The sequence below is a fragment of the Pelophylax lessonae genome (genome assembly GCF_965119305.1).
Source record: "Pelophylax lessonae genome assembly, chromosome: 4".
NCBI classification, from domain to species: Eukaryota; Metazoa; Chordata; class Amphibia; order Anura; family Ranidae; genus Pelophylax; species Pelophylax lessonae.
In genome coordinates this window covers 287,965,275-287,987,147 of record NC_138771.1, presented here as the reverse complement: position 1 = coordinate 287,987,147, position 21,873 = coordinate 287,965,275, and the positions used below count along the sequence as shown (strand labels likewise).

At 43.2% G+C, this 21,873-nt stretch overlaps 1 protein-coding gene across 2 annotated transcripts in view; it reads left to right on the top strand.

The window, feature by feature from the left end:
• METTL25 (methyltransferase like 25) overlaps positions 1-21,873 on the top strand; it is a 370,840-nt gene that overhangs the window by 320,344 nt on the left and 28,623 nt on the right. For both annotated transcript variants that reach the window (XM_082253366.1, XM_082253365.1), the window contains exon 12: positions 3,090-3,164. In XM_082253366.1, the coding sequence (XP_082109492.1) occupies positions 3,090-3,164 (75 nt within the window). The remainder of the gene's footprint in view (positions 1-3,089; positions 3,165-21,873) is intronic.

Sequence of the window (21,873 nt, the reverse complement as noted above, 5' to 3'; positions counted from 1 at the left end):
TGGGGCGACCCGGAGGCGACCACCATAGACTTCAATGTTATGAAGTCCGTGGCGGCTGCTCCGAGGTCGCGGCGCGCTGCTCGCACCGCGACCTCGGAGGTCGCCCCCCCAAGTTGGATCGCCCCTATGTGAACGAGGCCTAAAATATTTATTTATGCATTCATTGTTAAAAAGACATAAACAGAAAAACATATAGCTGATAGACTGTAGTACTTGATCACCAAATCCTATTATGTTTTCCACTTTCCCACATCAATATGTTCAGATAATAATACAATATTTTTCCAAGTGGGAGAAGTTTGACATGTTTCAAAGATTTTTCATCAGGGGCTGGAGTCCAAGTCTATAGATACACTACATGGTGGACACATTACTTATCAGCAAAAGCTGAAAACAACAGTCCTTGTTATAAAGCCAGAAGGTGTGCTTCAGGAATTAGCTTAGCAGCGGGTTGTGCGGATGAGTTCAAAACATGGTTTAAAAGGCACAGTAGGATCTGGGTAAAACACAAGTGTGGTTTATTTATAAAGTCCATGTCCGCAAAGTACAGGCATCAAAACAGCAAAATAAAAGAAAAACAAAATAAATTCTTGGCACACTGGATGGCTAACCACAAACACTGGATCCTAACTACCTGTCCTGGAGCAACCTACTGCTGCTCAGGGACCTGACTGTCACCCAGAATAAATCATAGTCCTTAGTCACACAGACTTAATCTAACCACACATGCTTCTTCTCCAGAGATTTGGTTCCAGGATAGAGCATCCTCCCTAAGCAGCCTGGGGTTTTTATTGGAGCCCAAAGTACTCAGACCTGCTTCAGCTGAGCTCTTAACCCCATCAGTAAGCCAAGCCAAGCAAGCTCACCACATAGCACAGAAAAACAGTCTGTATATTGTTTGAATGTGGGACAGATATATGTCCCATCCTGGACACAACCAGTAGATTTTTCTGACTCCTGTCACAGGAAAAGTGGAGTGCACCACAAGGACCCAAGGAGAGTCACATGGAATGGTACCCTGTTTCCAACTGTTCCTAACACCTCTCTTGACGAGGTTTTGGGCTTTTCCCACTTTGACAATGATTACTATCTAAACATATAGAAATTGGTGTGGGAAAATAGAGAATGTAATAAAAATTTGGTGATCAAGTGCTAGGGATGCACCGATCCGATATTCGGATCGGAAATTGGCCCCGATCCGGACAAAATAGCTGGATCAGAGATCGGTAAAGTTCAGCCATCCCACGGGCCAATCCGGTTTTTGCTGAGTAACGGAGCCGCTACTTCCTGTATAGGTCCGGCTCACAGGCGGAGTGATATCAGATGCACTCCGCCTGTGAATGGAGGAGCCACACACATGAAGCAGCGGCTTTGCAACCGCTTGCTTTGTGTGTAGCTCCGTATCGGTATCGGCGATTTCACCTCGCCAGATATCGGTATCGGCTCCAAAAAAGCCGGATCGGTGAATCCCTATCAAGTGCTATATCAGCCCATATGTTTATGTTTTTTTTTTTTTTTTTTAACATTGAATATATCACTAAAGAAATCTTTTAAATTTGCATCTGTTTGATGTAAATGGTGCCTAAAAAGTCCCAGATTTTCTAGAATGCTGTATTGAGACCTCAAAGCTTTGTTTCTATTTTACAGCAGGTCTCTCTGTATTAGCAAGATGCAGCTGTTTTGCTGAGCTGCCAGATGTAAGCAGTTCAATACTCGGGCTCCAAAACTTCTCATAAGTAGTGATATGTGTAAAATGTAATTAAGAAGGTTAGCCAGACAATCTAAACTTTAAAGAGGAAGTAAAGCTTGGGGAAAAATATATTTTTGGTAACCTGCAAAGTAAATGCTTAATGTGCTAGTATGCAATGCATACTAGCACAGTGTGTGACACTTACCTGTAAATGAAGCCCACGTCGTCCCCGCTGGAGGCCGCATCCATCTTCACCCGTCTTCCTTCCGGGTCCTCGGACAACAGCTGTGCTACTGGCAGGAGCCGCATGACGACACTCCTGCGCATTCATAAATGGTATTCTAAAGGTTAATATTAAAAAAAAAAAAACATATTAAAATTACCTGCTCTGTGCAATGGTTTTGCACAGAGCAGCTCCGATCATCTTCTTTTTGGGTCCCCCCACCGGCGGTACTGGCTCTTCCCCCTCTGCCAAGAGCCTCCAATGTGGGCACTCGAGCAGGCTCGCTCCCAAGCCACACTCCTATGAATGGACATTATCCATTCACACACACAGCATGGATTGGTCCCATCCCCACTCCCTCCTAATTATATCAATAACTGTAATGGACAGCAGCAGGAGCCAATGGCTCCCGCTGCTGTGTTAGCCAATGAGGAAATGGAGCTCAGGTAAGTATAAGGTGGGGGGAGCTGCACCCAGAGGATATTTTACCTTAAATTTAATTACCTTATTAAGCTATTAAACCATCTGCCTTCATAACCAATTTAATTTTAGTTCCTCTCATTTTTCTTGCTTTATTGTTCTGTAGTTAAGTACTATAACTATAGAATTTGTTACTACATTACTGGTACCAATTCAAGACAAGAGGGTTGATTTACTAAAGGCAAATAGACTGTTTTATTCTCAGTAGGTCTAAAAAATAGAACAAAAAGTTACTTATACATCTCTGCATATTTGTAAGGGGGAATGTAATTGTTTTTTTTTTTCGGGGAAGAAAAAAGAAGTATGTCAACAAGCCTTTTCAGCATGTTTTGCAACTGTTCTTTCCTTACCTGTTTGATCATGCATTTCATGATTCAATATTTTCTGATGGATTCTACACTTTATTATTACTCTTCTGTCAGTTGTCTTGTAATCCCCACCTTGCAGCACCTTGTTGAAATAACTGTATAAAGATTTACAATGTGGCTACCTCCATATTTATAGCTAACATTTGTCTTGCTTAATGTATTTATGTCAGATAAAAAGTTTTGTTTGGTTTGGATTCTGCTAATTTTGCAGCTGGCAACTGGAGTACATTCATAAATCATCAGCGTAGTCCTTTCTTTTGTTATAAAAAAAAAAAAATGACACAATGGTAATTACATTGTTTCTTTTATTTCTATCTTTTTTTTGCAGCTTTCAGACCAGGAAATAATGGGATACTACAAGAAGTATGAGCACAGAAGAAATGAGCTGGAGGCTTTTAATAGGGTAACATTGCAGTATTTTGTATCAGAGCATAATTTAAAGTGTTGGATCTTTGCATAACATTAATTGAAGCACATTTGCATATGTTATGTTCTTGGTAATCTCCATTTTAAATTATAGCATCCTTTTGTTACACAGAATATTGCAGGATTTCATTTAAAAATCCCCGAATTTATCCCTTTAAAGCAAAGCAAACTTTATTCATTTTAGTTTGCCAAATCTAATTCCAGACCATTTTGGATGCTGCAACTGGACAAGAATTGTGCTTTAATGAAAAACAACTATATTTTCTGTGCAGTTCTGTTATCTTATAATGTGTTTCTAATATGTGTGTGAACTTGTTTGTGTATTGATGGTTTAGATGTATAGGATAAATGCCCATTTCCCCCCTCACTTATCACATTCACAATAAGTCAATCTTATCTCCAGCCCTGCTTTTCTGAGATCTTTATTGTGTGGCCTGTTCGGCGCCACATATACTCTGCACAAAATCAGCAGAGTGGTTTCTGCAGATATGTGCTGTGGCCAATATTAACTTAAAGTGGTTCTAAAGCCTCAAGTTTTTTTTTACCTTAATGCATAGAATAATATAAATAAAAAAACCTTCTGTGCTGCAGCAGCCTTCCAGCCCCCCTCCTTATTCTTTCCTGAGCCCGATCCAATCCAGCAATGTTCACGACAGCAGTGGCTCACGCTTTCTCCCTCCTCCCTGGGCAGATTAATAGCAGCAGCATTCATTAGCTCCTACTGCTGTCAATCAAATGCCATGCTGAGGGCGCGGGGCTTAGTCGCCAAGTCTGTATCAATGGGCGCAGACTGGGCAGCTTGGGAGTGAGCATGCACTCGCCGAAGGGGAAGTGCCTAGAGTGCCAGTGGGGGACCCTAGAAAAGGAGGATCTGGGCTGCTCTGTGCAAAACCATTGCAGAGAGCAGGTAAGTATAACATGTTTGTTGTATTAGTTTAAAAAAAAAAAAAAATTAAGGTTTAGATCCACTTTAACTGGAGTTACGTATGGTAGCATTAAGTATCCACCTGGCTGCTGTTGGGCATTCTTTTGAAATAAGATTCTCAAAGAACAGTGGTTGTTGTAAGTTGACATAGATCAACGAACACATCTTTGCAAACTTGTACAAGTTCATAAACATATTGGGGCAAATGTATCTCTATGAAACGTTATAAAAGACAGTGCTATCAGGAATGTGAATAAATAAATGATGCAATCTTTAAATAAATAATACAAAATGATCCAATTCATAAATATCAAAATGTATAAAGTGCACTAGTGATGGGAAATAAATATATATATCAATTAATATATAAAGGTGCAATATATCAAAGATAATTCCAGTACTAATATGAAACAGTGCTGGATAAAGTGCAGTTCAAACAGAATTTTCTCTAGCGCTCATCGACAGACGTAGTCCTCGGTGATACACCACCTTCGGGTTATGTTACCTCCGCAGGAGCAGGACTAGACAGGAAATTAAAAAGCTCTGGCCACACCCTAGGGGCAGTCCCAGAGGGTATATCCTCTCTCTCTCTGCCTCAGCAAATCAGTTATTTTCTGTCTAGTTAGGAGTAAGGACCTAGATACCTTGCTGGGATCTTAGGTCCTGGCAAGAAATTTTTTTCTAAAAGGATTTTTGGACAGCTTTTTTTCTCCAGTGTTCCTGTGAGATCTTCAAGCAAGAAAGCTGAACTGGGCGACGGGCTGGATGTTGAGATCCGGTGGTCACCCCAGTTCAGCCTACGAGCGCGTGCAGGCCATAGCTCCGCGCTGAGTCGGCCGCGACAAAGTCCCATTAAAGGACTGAACCCGCGAGTTAAACGTCTCGCTGAAACGCCAAAGACCATGAGTCACGGCGTCTGTATCGGTCGACAGCCCTCCCGCCCCGGTGGAGAGGGGTACTGTCAGGAGTTGGTGCCCGCCTGGTTCCGGTATGGTGAGTAGTATGTTCCCCCTGTTTTCCCTGACGGGTTTTGTGGTGAACGCGGGCCCCTCTCTGTATGGTAAGAAAGAGTTTCTTTCTATCCTATAACATGTCACAAATCCTCCTACTTTGAGTGTGATTTTATGTGTGCAAAAGCCAGGAGGCTTGGTTTGGGAGCTAACTATCTATTGTATACATGTTTTAAAGATGTAATCTGTGGCATTCTGGGAATCTTATGGGTTAAGTATAAGCTACCTACCAGTCAGAAGCCATGGACATGTAGACTGCCTTCCAAGTCAGATCTCCAGCTAATAGCAGGCCTCCCGAACGGCCATGCGGTCCGCCAGGGCCGGTACCGCCAAACACGCCATATCCCCATGCAGAGAGAGTGTTGTGTGCCTGTAGCACACCGCTAGTCAGCACAGGCCGCCGCCATTTTTTTTGCTGGATCGCACGAGCCGCCATTTTGGCGTAGCCTCGTGTCTCCAGCATGGGGGCGGCCATGTTTTAGGTGATTCTACACCTCGTGGAGCTTGGGGGAGGCGCCGGAAGGCGTACAGAGGGGCGGAGCCGCCTCCTTTCTTCCTGGGCAGCCAGCCAAAAGACTTCCTGTTTGTCTAAGACAGCGCTGTAAGCTGTTGCAGTTCAACTCTGAACATCAAGTGGTGAGCCTGGGGGTCTATCTCTCTCTCTCTCGATCGATAGGGATCCCTAGCAGGTAACACTAAGGGGTTTTTTGTGGCGCTGAGGGTCAAAAAAAAAAAAAAAAAAAGTTTTTCTTTACTTTGAATTATATCATCCAGGAAGTAACTGGAGTTATTATGGACCCTGCCACACAGATTCCCCCACCTGTTTCCCTCGAGGGGGCCTCGGGACCCGCCGGTGTACAGAGTATAGAGTCATTTACAGCAATTTTGGAGTCTATGGTGGCTCGGGTGGAGGCGGCCTGTCAGGGACGGGGGTCAAGGAAGCGACCCCCGCCTACCCCTATACTATCTGACACCTCTGACTCTGATTCAGAGATGGTCACTGCAGTTGCAGGTTCCTCTGCAAGGGCTGCTATCCCAGGTAAAGCCCCCTCAGACAGTGAGGAGGACGCTTCTTCTCCTGCTATAATTCAGGAAGAAGCATTGGTGGACGCACTAGTTGTGGCAGTGCAAGAAACCTTAAAACTTGAGGCTTTACCGGCAGAGGTAACTGAAACAGAGAGGCCTTTTGGGACTAATAAGCCCATCAAGACGGCGAAGGCTTTTCCTGTACCTAAATGTTTTGGAAATCAGATTAAAGGAGAATGGGAACATTCTAAACGTACCTTTACTATTTCCAAGCGTATTGCTAGACGCTATCCGTTTGAGGAATCCATCATTAAGAAATGGACGGTACCACCAGTCGTGGATCCGCCTATTTCCAGGCTGAATAAAGCCACGGTTATTCCAGTGGAGGACACTTCGTCCTTTAAGGATCCGGTGGATCGAAAGATAGAAGCGGAGTCCCGCACTATCTTTTCTCTGATAGGATCAGCATTTAGACCAGTAATTGTTATTGGTCTAGTTTCCCAGACACTTACAGAATGGGCGAAGATGGTACGCCAAGATCTTAGGGGAAAAGATATTCCCCAGGAGACATCTGATTTGATAGAACAGATCATACAAGGGCTACGGTTTATCTGTGACGCAGCCTTGGACACTACTCCCTTGTTAGGGCATGCATCTAAGTTAGCAGTGATCCTCAGACGTGTGCTGTGGTTAAAATGCTGGTCAGCTGACCTAGGTTCCAAAAAGACTTTGACCAATCTCCCTTTCCAGGGGAATCGTCTATTTGGAGCCAACCTAGATGAAATCATTAAGGATGCCACCGGGGGCAAGAGTACTTTTTTGCCACAGGCTGCAAAAGCTAAGGAACCTCGCAACAAGCGAGGACCTTTCTTTACCGCCCATAAAGGACGCCCGGCTGGTACTTCCGGGAAAGGCAAGACTCCTCCAGGAGGGTTCAAGAAGGGCTGGTCGGACAAGCAGAGGACCAACCCAGCCAAACCCGAAGTAAAGGAGTACACAGCCTGAAGGTGCGCCCCCACCCAATTTCAGGGTGGGGGGACGTTTTCACCGGTATTCAGGACATTAGATCGAGCATCAACCACTACTACCGGTGCGATTCTTCCCTTCCAACATTTTAGTACAGGAAGCGGTAGCTACCGTTCCCTGTATAGATCTTTTCCTTTACCTTTTCCTAAGATTAGTCCCGATACCTCACAGGAATCGGATCTGATTGACCAGATAGGCCAAGTAGCCTCTAGTCGGGTGACTTCGGTCCCTGAGGTTCAACCAGAAAAGATCACCTTGCCTGATAACTATCAGGTATCTGATAAATGTGTGGGAACAGAAAACGACCAGACTTTCTCGGATGGTCGGGGCCAGGTACCTCTAGGGACGCCTGGTTCAGATCCAATCAGCGCCAGTGGTCCTAGAAATTCTAGGCTGGCCTCTTCAAGCCGGCCTGGCCGACTTGGACAGGTTAGTCGCAGACGTTCCGTGGGAACTTCGTCTCAGGGAGTGTCTGTAGTCTCAAGGACCTATTTACCTTCGTGCTTTACAGTCGCTGGTTTTAATGGCCTGGCCATTGAGACCCAAGTACTGAAGGACAGAGGTTTGTCTACTTCTGTCATTCCTACCCTTATTAAAGCTAGGAAAGCGACTTCCAGCAAAGTCTATTATCACACATGGAAGACTTATATTGCGTGGTGCGAATCTTTAGGATTTCCTCCACGTACCTATTCGGTGTCTCGAATATTGGCCTTTTTGCAACAAGGGGTTGAGCAGAAGCTAGCCTTGAGCACCATCAAGGGTCAAGTTTCAGCATTAGCAATCTTCTTTCAGAAACCTTTAGCTACCAAATCCTTGGTGCGGAATTTCATCCAGGGGGTGCGGCACCTGGCTCCTCCAGTCCGCGCGCCCTTACCGCCCTGGGATCTTAATTTGGTTTTGTCGGTTCTACAGAAACCTCCCTTTGAAAACATCAGGGAGATTCCCTTGCTTACTTTATCCCAGAAGGTGGCCTTCTTGGTGGCTATTACTTCTGCTCGCAGGGTGTCAGAACTGGCTGCATTATCATGCCAGTCCCCATACCTAGTGATTCATAGGGATAAGGTAGTACTTCATCCTAAGCCATCTTTTCTTCCTAAGGTGGTTTCAGATTTTCATCTGAATGAAGATATTGTACTGCCTTCCTTGTGTCCTCAGCCCAAGCATCATCGGGAACATGCGTTGCATTCCTTGGATGTGGTTCGGGCAATCAGGGTATACCTGAAAGCTACGGAATCATTCCGTAAGACGGATTCACTTTTTGTGATCACGGATGGCCCCAGAAAGGGTTTGCCTGCATCTGCCGCGACCATTGCCAAATGGATTAGACAAACGGTGGTACAGGCTTATTCTATTAAGGGTCAGAGTCCTCCGTTCCCTGTTAGGGCGCACTCCACTCGAGCGCTCAGTACTTCCTGGGCCTTTCGCCATCAGGCGTCAGTGGTCCAGGTATGTAAGGCGGCCACTTGGTCGTCGGTACATACCTTTACTAAATTCTATAAAATTGATGTGACGGCATCGGCGGATGCCTCATTTGGCCGCAAAGTTTTGCAGGCCGCAATTTGAGGAGACCGGTGGTCTACCTCGAGGGTTTTTTTCTGTTTGAAAAATTTTTTTGTTGAGTCTCATCATTAAGGATGAGCATTGTAAACTTCTAGTTGGCACCGGTTGGGCCTTCTAGATTGGGATTTGATTTCCATTTTCCCACCCCTCAGTGGTGATACTGCTCTGGGACGTCCCGAAGGTGGTGTATCACCGAGGACTACGTCTGTCGATGAGCGCTAGAGAAAAATGGATTTTTGTAAAATCTTACCGTAAAATCCTTTTCTCTTAGCTCATCGACAGACGTAGTCCCCGCCCCTCTGTTTTGGAGTTGGGTTGGGTTAAATTCTCTAAGCACTGCTTTTTCACATAACTGATTTGCTGAGGCAGAGAGAGAGAGGATATACCCTCTGGGACTGCCCCTAGGGTGTGGCCAGAGCTTTTTAATTTCCTGTCTAGTCCTGCTCCTGCGGAGGTAACATAACCCGAAGGTGGTGTATCACCGAGGACTACGTCTGTCGATGAGCTAAGAGAAAAGGATTTTACGGTAAGATTTTACAAAAATCCATTTATTAGTGCACTGAAAATATCAAATAAAGTGCTGGGCAAAAAGTGCTTGAAGTGCTCCACGCAGTGAAAAAGGTGCTCCAAACGACCCTTTTAGGGATCTACTCACCAGATAATAAGGATAATCAAGCCTCAAAGAGCAGTGGTTCTCCAAAATAGCCCAAGTGCAAGGACTACTTTGAAGTGGCACAGATATGAATGGTACTCTTTGGAAATCATGGGGTATGACTTGTCATGCGACTTTGCAGTCCCAAGTCACAGATTAAGTCGCACAAGTGTGAAAGGGGACTAACCATGCGTGTTTGTAGAGAGAATTCATCCAAGAAAAAAAATGGTGCAGTAGCCCTGCAAATCACTAATTAAAAGATAAAGTAGTGTGCTATTTAGTGGTATCACAGTGTTGCATATCCTGTAAATGAATTTTTCATGGATAAAATGTGTGAATTGAATAGGGAGAAGCAAAAACATCCGTTAGAAATCAAGATATATCATCAGATTTAGTTTGGTCATACATTCTGTCTTAATATTAATGAATTGTGAAGGAAACTAAAGAAAAACAAAATTTATCAACATTGGCATACTTTTTTTGGTTGGGGGGGGGGGGGAGCGGGTACCTGGATTTGTCAGGTACCCGCTCCCACCTCTGCTCCAACTGCTTAGGGGATCAGGACAGAAATTGCCTCCTCCCCTCCTCTCCCAGCAGCCTCTTGGGACCTGTGACATGACTGAAGGACCATTCAGAAGGAGCAGCACAGTTCGCACATGCGCAGTGGGTGCCCGCAGTCGCAGCCGGCTGCTCACAGTTATGATACCAGCACCAAGAACCGGAGAATAGTAGAGAAACCAGGTCGGGTGAGCACAGTGCTGGATCTCTGGACAGGTGAATAGCTATTTTTTAAAAGTCAGTAGCTACAGTTATTGTAGTTACTAACTTTAAATTTTCACACAAGGGACTTAAGATCTGCTTTAATAATAGGTAGACAAGCTAGTCTCTTAAAATCTGAAATTTACAACTGCCTTATGCAAGGGACTGCTTTTGCTGTCACTTGCATGGTTAAGGTGGAAGTCTTACCATGATCAAACTGACTGGACCATTTTTGTTTTTGTAGTCAACTGAATTCTCTACACTCTTCTCTACAAGTACAATTTGCAGGTATATGCTACAGCATGATTTAATAAAGTGACTTTGGTCATATACTGTCTCAAATAACAAAAAGTCTAATTTAAATATACTTTAAAACAAGAAAATAGGTCTATAGTGTGCAATCAAATGGAGCATCAGGTACTGTAGCTACACCCTCTGTAATAAGGTATACAGTATGTAACTATGGCCAGTTTGTAAATAATAAATATATGGGACATAGGTATGAGACAACTCACACTAGTAGATTGCACCCATTAGTTAAAAACTGAGTAGTGTGAATTTTGAATTATACCAGCCTTGTCAAACTGCTTACAGCACCCTGCCAAGATAATAAAAGCACGTGTAAACCAATGAAGATCAGAAAATCGAGTTTCTAGTTTATGCTCTATGGCTAACCAGGTGTATTTTTGTTATCCATGCAACTTTCCATCACAGCATCTCATCCTAGGGATGGTTTCCTCTTTTATGGCCACCCACTCCTTACCTAATCCTCAACATTTGCAGTTGTGACCTCTCCTCTGTAAGTCTGTCTTGGAAATTCAGCTCTGCTTCTGTAGCTTGTCATTCTGTCACTTTTTATTTTTTTTTTTCAAAAGAAATCCAACTAACCTGCACTAGGAGTCACATTGGCGAGCAAGGATTTTAAATCTGAATTCAAGGTAAAACATACTTGGAATTCAGCTTTACGTAAAGTGTTACTAAACGCAGATCCTGCATTCACTATGTCTGGCCTCCCACAGTACACAGAACATGGAAATGCAATTATTTTAGTAAATATAAACTTATAAATACCTTTTTTGCATCAGCTGTTTTTAGCAATTAGAGCAATCTTGTGACTTGTATCAGTGTATGCTGATAGCTTGTAGGAGGAGTTTTCATTTCTCCCATGATTGTCCTATAAGGCTTCAAGACCCTGATCCCCTGTCCGAACATGTCTGGACAGTGATGATTGGCACTGTGCTAATCACATGTACCCTCCCAAGAAAAAAACAAAAAAACTCTCTAGCAATGCACACCAAACTGAGCAGCCTGACTCTATAGACTCTGTAAATATTAGGTTGTTTTTTTGAGTCAGTGGAAGAAGGAGAGGATCAGAGAAGACAGGATCAAACAGCCTTTTTACACAATGCAGAGGATAAACCCTGTAGGTTCCAAACTAAGGGGTATAACCAGTATGCTTTACTGCATATGCAGACTGGTTTTACTGTTGTTGGTTTAGTAACATTTAATCATAGAAAAACTGTACAGATTGAGGTTGGTAAGGTTTGCCACCATCCCGAGTTACATATAGGAATTAAATAAGGGCATTCTCCTCAAGGTGGGATTTTGTCGGCAAACAATACAAAATGTGTAGAAAATATATGATAAAATCATTTGTTTTATTAAATGGCATAATTTAGTAATTGGGTATTACATTATAACATACAGTAAAATGTATTGACAAGCATTAAAGAGCATAACATGCATGGACCAAGAGAGAGTCCTTGGGGTGGTTAGCCCCTACAGTTGAAAATGAGAAAAGTCCTACTCCAACGCGTTTCAAACTTTTGGAACAGACAGTTCCGTTCTTTCTCAGGGAAACAGACTTAAAACTCTAAGAAAAGAAAAGAGACAAGGTATAATGATGTGACATAACTGCATATATTGGATAAGGCACATCCCTTGATGAGTGCCGATATATGTATGGATATGCGCCAAGATTGTTAGAGTTGTTAGACTGACCATGTGAGAAGAGGGGGAGGAAATATGTGGGAGAAAGCCATCCCAGCAGATCCCTTTTCCGTCCAAAAAATTCTATTGTATATCCATGAATGCATTTTCAAGGCTTGTATATCTCTCCAGTGTGTGTCTCACATCCTCCTTATAAGAAAGGTCATATTCCATGCCTCTATCCTGTAGGACCGCGGTAAAAAAAGAAAAAATAATTACCAAAAGACCGGCAACTACTATACGTGTAGATAAAAAGCATTTATCTAAATGGTTCGAAAGAGAGGGAAATCCCCCTTTTTCCTGAAGCAAGATAGGGCAACATTAACAATGATTATAGGCAAATTAATCAATGTATTGGTGAAATGAAAAATGAGGGTGAAAATTAGGGACCCTCTATGTCCAAGTGTGGCATATAAGGATGATCCCACCTATCCCCGGGGGGGACCCCAAAACCATGTCTGTCGGACAAATTTTCTTAAAAAACAACAATGGTAATATACTAATGGCCCAATTTCCAAAAACGGAGATATACTTACTTCTTCCAGAGGTCCGAAAGGATTCCAGCAAAAGGAACCAAAGGAGGGGGGGGGGAAGAAATTCCCCAATATAAAATCTACTTTGGGGGGGGGGAAACCTCCAATTTGCTCGAAAGGGGGGGACTTCCCCAAAAGGGGGTCCCCAAACACAATATTCTCCTATCAGAGAAAGAGCACCCCTCTGATATGAGGGAGCTCCAGGAGAGCACAGCCGATCGCGGACCTCGGCGTCCTAGAAATGGGCGCCAGTGCGGGGAACGCCGCGCTGGGCCCGCCCCTCCTTCCGCCCGGATGTGACGTCATGTACGGCGTCAACACCGGAATTCCGTCAAGACACCGGAAGCGGCCCGCCTCGCAAAGGCGAGGTCGCCTCTGCTCGTCTGACACTGAGGGAAGAAGGACCAATGGCTGCCGGCGCGGGTACTGGTTGGCCGCCATGATCCCAAGTGGGAGGGGAAAACAAATCCCCCTACCATCCCCAGAGACCACGGAGGTAAATCCCGCCCACACTCCATAGAGGGGGCAGGACACCATCTCACCCGCTCCGGACAGGAAAAGACATGGAACAAACCAAGCAAACCAGGAGAGAGGGGAGACATCACACCGGCCAACATAGAGATCCCAAAGTATACAATTCCCTAAATAGACTGACGTCTAGAGGACCCCCCTAAAAAAGGGGGGGGGAAAGAGTGGACTACCCCCAAAAACTCAAAAATGGTCAAAAACAGGATTTTGGCAAAAAAGGCTGAAATTTGCAATTTGTAATGGAAGAATTGTCCCCTTATGGTTGGTGGCAGGGATGTCAAATTGGGGAGGGAGGGGGGGTGGGGGAAATGCCTGCAACAACAATCCAGGCGAAAAAGGGGATATAGAAAATCCTACATATATAGCCCATCTTATGCAGTCATTATATCATATCAAAAGGCCATAATTTGTCACATATGCACAAAGTCCCCATCTAAGATAGCAAATCCATACAAGAATTTCCTTATTGACAAGGGAGCATTTGATATTATGTATTATATATGTGCACAGATTTGTCTCTATCTCAATTGCAAATACTGACAACAATGTTAGGATCATTCCATAGATTCTAAAAAAAAAAAAAATTTTTGTGCAAACAAATTATTGCAGAAACATACTATAGAAAAGCACAGAAAAAACATATATACACACCCTGCTTTATCCTGAAAAAACAGGATTGGTACGTACAGCAACATTGGAATCACATATATAAATAAACTCAAAAAAAAAAAAAAGGGAATAACGGAAGTCGGGCAATGGTTAATCTGTCTTGCCTGAACTGAAGCCCGACAGAAACGGTCTAAAGCTCTCTGTCTCATTGAGACCAGGGGGGAGGTCGCTCGGAGGGCCCTGATCCAACGTGCCTCCTTCTGGAGGAGGACCTTGTTCCAATCGCCCCCCCTTGATGGAATGTGAGTGCGGTCCAGGACAGTAAAGTTCACCGAGGGCATCTGGTAGCTGTGGGGGCCAGCAACATGCCTCCCGAGAGGCAAATAAGGGTTGCCGACCCTCATGCCAGCCAGATGTATGCCCACCCGGTCACGGAACTCCTGTCTGGTTTTACTCACATAAAAGGAACCGCACTCACACTCCATCAAGTAGACCACCCCCCTGGTCTTGCAGTTGGCAAAATGCCTTAATCTGAAAGGCTTGCCGTTGGGCAAAAGGAAGGTGGTACGTTGTTGGATAAAAGGACAACAGACACAAGATCCGCATGGGTAGGTACCCCACACCCTGCATGGGTCCCGGGGTGAGTCACCCCTGAACTCACTATGCACCAGCTGCTCACCAATTGATCCAGCCCTGTGATGTACTATTGCTGGATTTTTTGTAATGAACTTGGAAATAGTAGCATCTTCAGTCAAAATATGCCAGTGTTTTTTCAATACCTTGGCAATCTTCTGGTGCTCACTAGAGTATCGTGTAATCAATCTTACACTTTCCTCTTTCTTCGGAACATTCTCTCTGAAAATTAAGTCCCTCCTGTCTAGTATTCTCACCTTATTAAATGACCTTCTGAGGGCCGACTTTGTGTATCCCCGAATTAGCAGTCTCTGCGTTAGCTTGTCTGCTTCCATCTGGAAGTTTTCGAAGGTGGTACAGTTGCGCCTAAGTCGCAGAAACTGACTATAGGGGATAGACTTAAGTAAGGGCTCAGGATGGAAACTACTAGCATGGAGGATGGTATTGCCAGCGGTTTCCTTCCGGAAGAAACGGCTGGTCAATTTGCCATCCTCCTTCTTGCGTATGGTGAGATCCAGGAAATCTATCTGATGGGAATTGAACACCATAGTAAAGAATAAATTAAAACTATTTTTGTTGAGGCATTCCAAAAATTCCCTCAGCAAGGTGGGAGATTGGTCCCAAATCAAAAATACATTGTCGATGTATCTCTGCCACATGAGAATGTGGCAGGTATACATCGCAAGGCTCTCATCCGAGAAAAGAAAGCGCTCCCACTCCCCCAGGTACAGATTGGCATAGGTGGGGGCACAACATGTGCCCATAGCCACCCCCTGTACCTGGAGGTAGTGAGAGCCTCCAAAAGAGAAAATATTGTGCCTAAGAATAAATTCCAACATATTGAGCATAAATTGGTTGAAAGCCCAGTCCTCCCGATTGCTTTGATTGATCACCCGAGCCACCGCCTGAATCCCCAAATCGTGTGGAATACTATTATACAAGGACTCCACATCGATGATGACCAGGACGGCTGACTTGGGGATCTGGAGGTTCTCTATAGTTTGGAGCAGATGTAGTGTGTCCCTGGTGTAAGAGGGCAAACTGACAACATGTGGTCGTAGAAAATGATCCAACACCTCACTCATATTTTCTGATATGCTCCCATTGCCCGATATGATGGGCCTGCCTGGGGGGTTGCTGAGGCTTTTATGCACTTTTGGCAGGGCATACATCGTCGGGAGTTTCGGGTGCCTAGTGCGTATAAAGTCCCATAGTTCTTTGGAGATAACGCCCTGTGTGCCAGCCTCATCCACCAAGGAATAGAATTCCTGGTTGAAAGTATCAACCAGGGAAGCTGGTACTCGTTTGTACCACTTGCGGTCCCCTAGGATTTTCAGACACATGCTCTCATAATCCTTGTTGTCCATCAGGACAATATTGCCCCCCTTGTCGGAAGGCTTAATTGTGATGGATGAGTTGTTCTGTAAGGATCTGAGGGCATGTTGCTGGGCTGTATTTAAATTTTTTTGGGAATTGTCCTTGGCCATGTTTTCTATCTCCCGAGTAGTTTGTCTAACAAACAGGGCCAGGGCTGGGTTAGTATTGAGAGGTGGAAATTTTGCTGAACTTCTACGAAAACTCGTGAAGTCAGTTGTTTTTGGGGTCTCTATCTGGGATTCGGGGCTCCCCCGTCCTCATCCTCCTCCTCAGAAGAGCTGTCAAAACCTCCTTCCATCAATAAGAGATTGAGGTCTCTAAGGGCTCTGAGATCGGCCATGGTGAGATTGAGCTGTGGTGCAGAACTTGGGGTCACTGGTTTAGAATACATACACTTGAACATCAAGCGTTGTGCAAATAAATGTATGTCCTTTACCAATTCAAATTTGTCAGCAGGACGTGTAGGACAAAAAGAAAGGCCCAAGGACAAAAACTTCACTTTCCTCCACTGTGAGGACATGTGAGGATAAGTTAATGATGCTCAGATTTGAGATGGTGTTGGTGGTGTGGGTAGTGGACTCTGTATCATGTACGTAGCTATTCCCTTTTGGGAGTAAGGTTTCCCCCCTGTTGCACCCTTCTCCTGGCCTAAAAAAAGGCCATCATTGGGATTGCCAGTTTTAGAGATTGCCCCCAGATCTCGTTTGGTGGAGGGAGTTGTAGCCTCCCCGGAGGTGGATTGATTGGGTTTATTTTGCTTGGGACCACTGCCATATATTGATGGTTTGGGATCCTTGGGATTCCCCTTGTTACCCTGATCTAGGGTTCCCATAGTAGGTCCACCTCCGACATGTCGTTTATGGGCTTGATAATTTCCTTCCCTATCGTGGCTTTTGAAGGGATTCCCTTTCCTTTTGGTTGGACGGCGGTCCCCTGATGACGCAGCTGATGAGGATGATTGGCTGGACTGGGAGTCCGAGGTGTAGTCACTCGGGATGGAATTGGAAAGTCTGTTTTGATTCCCAGGTTTTCTTTTAGGGAATTTGGTGTCATTGTGCCACCTATACGCTTTCCCTTCCCTGAAGGCATTTTTGTTTCTCCAGAATTTTTTGTCTTTCTTCTGGAGGATCGTTTTTCCATATCTTTCGATATGTTTCTTCAGATTAATTTCATAGTTTACATACTCCTCATGAGTTTTTAGGGGGGCTAGTTGTTTATATATACTTTCTATCTCCGTCTCCAATTTTTTAAGTTGACCTCGGTATTCAGCTTGTAACAGCTTCATTAAATTTTGGGAGCATGTATTAAGCTCCAATTCCCATTTTTTCTTTAAGTCAGGGGAGACGTGGTCCAAGATGGGGAATATTTGGATACGGAGTCCAATTGGATTCAAATCCTCCCCAATGTATCTGTCAAAGGAACTGATATGCATGTATAGAGACGTTTTTTTCTCCAAACTTCTGGTGAGGTTGGAGAAAAGACAAGATAAATCCGTGCCTACCTGTTCCTTACTTTTGTATTCCTTCTGGATGTTGGCTATTAAGGCTTCCCAACCATCGCCCATAAGGTCCCCCATGATGTCAAAAAATAATAGGGAAAAAAAAAAAAAAAAAAAAGAAAAATGAAAGATATTAATAAATGATCAATCACATATGATGCCGGTCAATATCAACCTGCAATTACAGTTCTAAACTAACATTTTCCAGACTCGGCCAACGCCAATTAGCCTGGTTGTTTATTAGTTGAGGGATCATCAAAAAAGACCCCTTCCTATTAGGAGTGGGGGTGTTCCCTTCCTAAAAGCGGTGATGTGTTCCACACAGACCCTTCAGAAATATGTATAAACCTTCAGGTCGTGTGGATCCAAACTATAACATCACCACCTAAACAAACAAAGAAAAAAAGCTGATAAAACAGGGGTTACCAAGCTCAATCTAAAGTACAAAAAAGAGAGGAGGGGGTGTATTATCCACCCAAGAAATTGTAGAAAAATTGTACAGATTGAGGTTGGAAAGGTTTGCCACCATCCCGAGTTACATATAGGAATTAAATAAGGGCATTCTCCTCAAGGTGGGATTTTGTCGGCAAACAATACAAAATGTTGTATTGTTTGCCGACAAAATCCCACCTTGAGGAGAATGCCCTTATTTAATTCCTATAAGTAACATTTAATCATTCACCTAGGGTGGCATCTTTTTTGTTAACATAATGTTCTATATTTCAATATGCCCCTGTCCACAGACCACATTGCCCACCACTACACATTTGTGGGGAAGAGACCCTTGTCCTCTTAACATTGGAATAAGCCAGCTTTCTCAATGCAGGTGTTTGGAAGCTGGCAGTGGGTTATAGGGGGATGAGGATGACAGGGGGTGGGGTGTTAGCAAGGCAGCAGTGGGGTGCCAGGTGTGAGGAGGATGACAATGGGTGGGGTGTTAGCAAGGCAGCAGTGGGGTGCCAGGTGTGAGGAGGATGAGGATGACAGGAGGTAGGGTGTTGGCATGCTGGCAGTGGTGTGCCAGGTGTGATGAGGATGACAGGGGGTGGGGTGTTAGCAAGGTTGCAGTGGGGTGCCAGGTTGATGAAGATGATGAGGAGGATGACGGGGTGGGGTGTTAGCAAAGTATTAGTGGGTTGCCAGTTGTGATGAGGATGACAGGGGGTTGTGTGTTAGCAAGGTATCAGTGGCTTGTCAGGCGCGATGAGGATGACAATGACAGGAGGTACTGTGTTAGGAAGGTTGCAGTGGGGTGCCGGGTGTGAGAAAGATGAGAATGACAGGGGGTGGGGTGTTAGCAAGGTATCAGTGGGTTGCCAGGTAGGATAAGAATGACAGGGGGTAGTGTGTTAGGAAGGTTGCAGTGGGGTGCCAGGTGTGATAAAGATGAGGATGGCAGGGGGAGGGGTATTAGCAAGGTTGCAGTGGGATGATAATGACAGGGAAGAGAGAGAGAGAAAAAGAGGAAAGGCACAGAAAGAGAGAATGAAGGGTCACAAAATATGAAAAAAATAAAACATAACACATTTTTTGCATGATCTGTATTATTTATGAATTTAGAAATTGGGAAATGAATGTATTTTTAAAAGTTTAGAAATATCTATTACTTCAATATGCACATCTGCAGGCTGTAACTGATGCTGTTGAAAAGTCAAAAAAGAATACTGCAAAAGCATGTACAGTACAGTGGTGTTATCGTTTACAAAATCACTGCCTCTTGAAATCCACTAAAGCCTGTGTCCTCATGCTTTTATGGGAGGCGGATCATCCATGAATCAAGATGTGACATCCCATCCACTGTGTTCTCTTTTAGTTACCGGGCATGGAGGAGGAGGGAGGGACTGGGCTGTCATTTAGGATCTGTATATATGCCCAGATGTGTGATGTCAATATCATGTGACCTGAATAGCTCAGCTAAAACCAGGAAGTGTTCTCTCCAGCAATAGAGACCGAACTGAGCATGTGCAGCTGAATTACACTTACTGTCTCTTATCTGGACTTGTCCACAGTGACATTGCAGGAGGGGGAGGATTTGTGCATATAGGATCACACAGCCTTTTTACACAATGCAGAGGATTAATCACTTAAGTTCCAGTGAGTATAACAAGCAGGCTATTCTGCATAAACAGACAGATTGTACTGTTGTGGGTATAGTAACACTTTAAACTGGCCATAAATGGATAGAATTTGGAAGCAAATTTCTTAGGAAAATTTGTACAATCATTCTCAGAACATTCTTAGAACATTTGGATGTCATTTGAAAGATGTTTGCTTTTAACATTTGATTTGAAATTAATAGACTTTACTGAATGAAAACGACATATGTACACTGTTAGAATTTCGTTTAGGAAACATTTTCCATCCTACTCTTTTTTAATTTTTTCATCACTGCAGTCAAATGTGAATGTCAATTTGACCCACTAATGATTGGAAAAATGAACAAACTTTCTTAGAACCTTCTTTTCCTAAGAATTTTTGTTAAAAATTCTACTCATCTATTGACCGCTTTAGGAACTTTCTTTATACCTGCAACAAGGTGAAGTGGAGGGTGTCTTACCTAACCTTCATCTGTAAAAGGTAAGGACTACAAAGTCTTACTGGTTGTTAATTACTTTTAGGCTTCATGCATACTGGCAACATTTATCGTAGCCACAGGAAAATACTGTGTCTGTGCCACGTTTTGCATTTTCCCGTGATCGGCAGTCAAAACATTCCTATTCTGAACGCAATTTATGCACGTTTAGGAGAGGGGGGTTGAAGCTCACCTAAACACGACAGTTTCTTAACTCTGCCTAAAGCCTATATGTACAATGATACATAGGCTTTTATGGAGTTGAGTTTAGGAGCTTTGGCAAAAACATGCCAAAAGCTCCTAAACTCAAGTTTAGGAGCCGCCAGTATAGGTTAGTGTACATGAAATCTAAGAAGGGCACTAAAGCTATTGAATTTTTGTTGCATTATGTTTGTTTTTTGTTTTTTTATTTTATTCTTAAATGTTTCTGCCAAAGAACTGCTTTTCATATTTACACCAGGTTGAGACAATTACCAGGAAACCTTTGATGAGCAAAGCTGCATCCTGAACTGTTTTCATAAAATGTAACAAGAAACTTCAAACCTAAAATGCATTGTGTACCTTCTGGAAATAGTGTATAATTACTCTCTGATTTATCAGTTGTTCATGTTTGTTATTTTTTCCAGTTTTGCTGGATTGCAGTCAAATTAAATGTTCCCGTTATCATTCTAAAATTGGTAAAATTGGTCCTATAAAAAAAATATGAATACTATTCTAAACTGAAACCAGTATGATGAAGTATAAATGAAACTTTATAATTAAAGTGATATTAAAGGCTTGGCTGTGTCAAACATACAGTGGTAGCAACATTATAAGGCTCCTGAACATTAAATTTAAAAGTATTGGATAGGCTATAGTTTGCCAAGAAAAATTAGCTAGTGAAAGGTCTGCTTTAAAAAAGTCTGTTAGCCTATGCACAACTGTGTTATGTTTTCTGAAGATTTCTTTAGAACCCCAGCCAGTGTGGGGAAGAATCATAATTTTGCAGTGATCCCCAGCGACACTTTATCATTTATTATAATGTTTTTTTAATTTTTAAAATGTTAATTTTTTTTATGTTTTTTTTGGCATACCATGACCAGAGCAATACAGTGTTATCATAGTAACACTGTACTACTCTGGGTAGGTGATTAGAATTTGTGTACACAATTGTACACAATGAATGTCATGAAAAGAAGGCATTCAATGTTTACAATTGTCATGTGATCTGATGTGATTGTTCACAACAATCACATGGTATCAGCAATGTGCCGTTACACTGATCAGTCACCCGCTGTGTCTGTCCATCCAGAGTAATAGACTCCCACTCAGGAGTCATCTTACAGTGGCCCAGGTGGAAAGTGGTTAAAACCATATATCACCGATTTGTAATCCACCATCTCTGCATAGTCTCTTCTGGCAAAGAAGACCAGTAATCCACTGTTGCAGTTGAGGCTTCCCCCCCCCCCCTTGTCAAGACATTGTCACATTAAATCACCCTGGACCTTGTAAGGACCCCATCTTTGCACTTTCGTTTTGTGAGAAGTGTCAGCATGGAGGGATGTTGGTGATGAAAGAAGGTCCCTCCCAATTAAGAAATTGAGTCGTTTTTAGAAAATTAATTTAGGGATTAGCTAGAGAGGGATAGATAATATATATATATATATATATATATATATATATATATATATATATATAATGTTTGTGGGGATGGAGGAAGGGGCCCTGACCAGTTATCTACATTTACAGTTTCTGGCATCTACAAGCCAACTCTAATTTCTTTGCATTTCCTTAGTCTTTTATATGATTTTTAGGTGACTACCCCATCTTATTTTCACACCTTGTATGCAGATTGTCCTATATTTCCAATTTCTTTGCCATAACAAATACACACAACGCCTTGCACCTTTGTTTTTATTAAGTGGGATAAAACAGATTTTTTTAAGCTGCTTGGGCTACGTCACACATCAGGAAATCTTTTTAGGCAAAGGTTTGGATGGTCAGCATCTT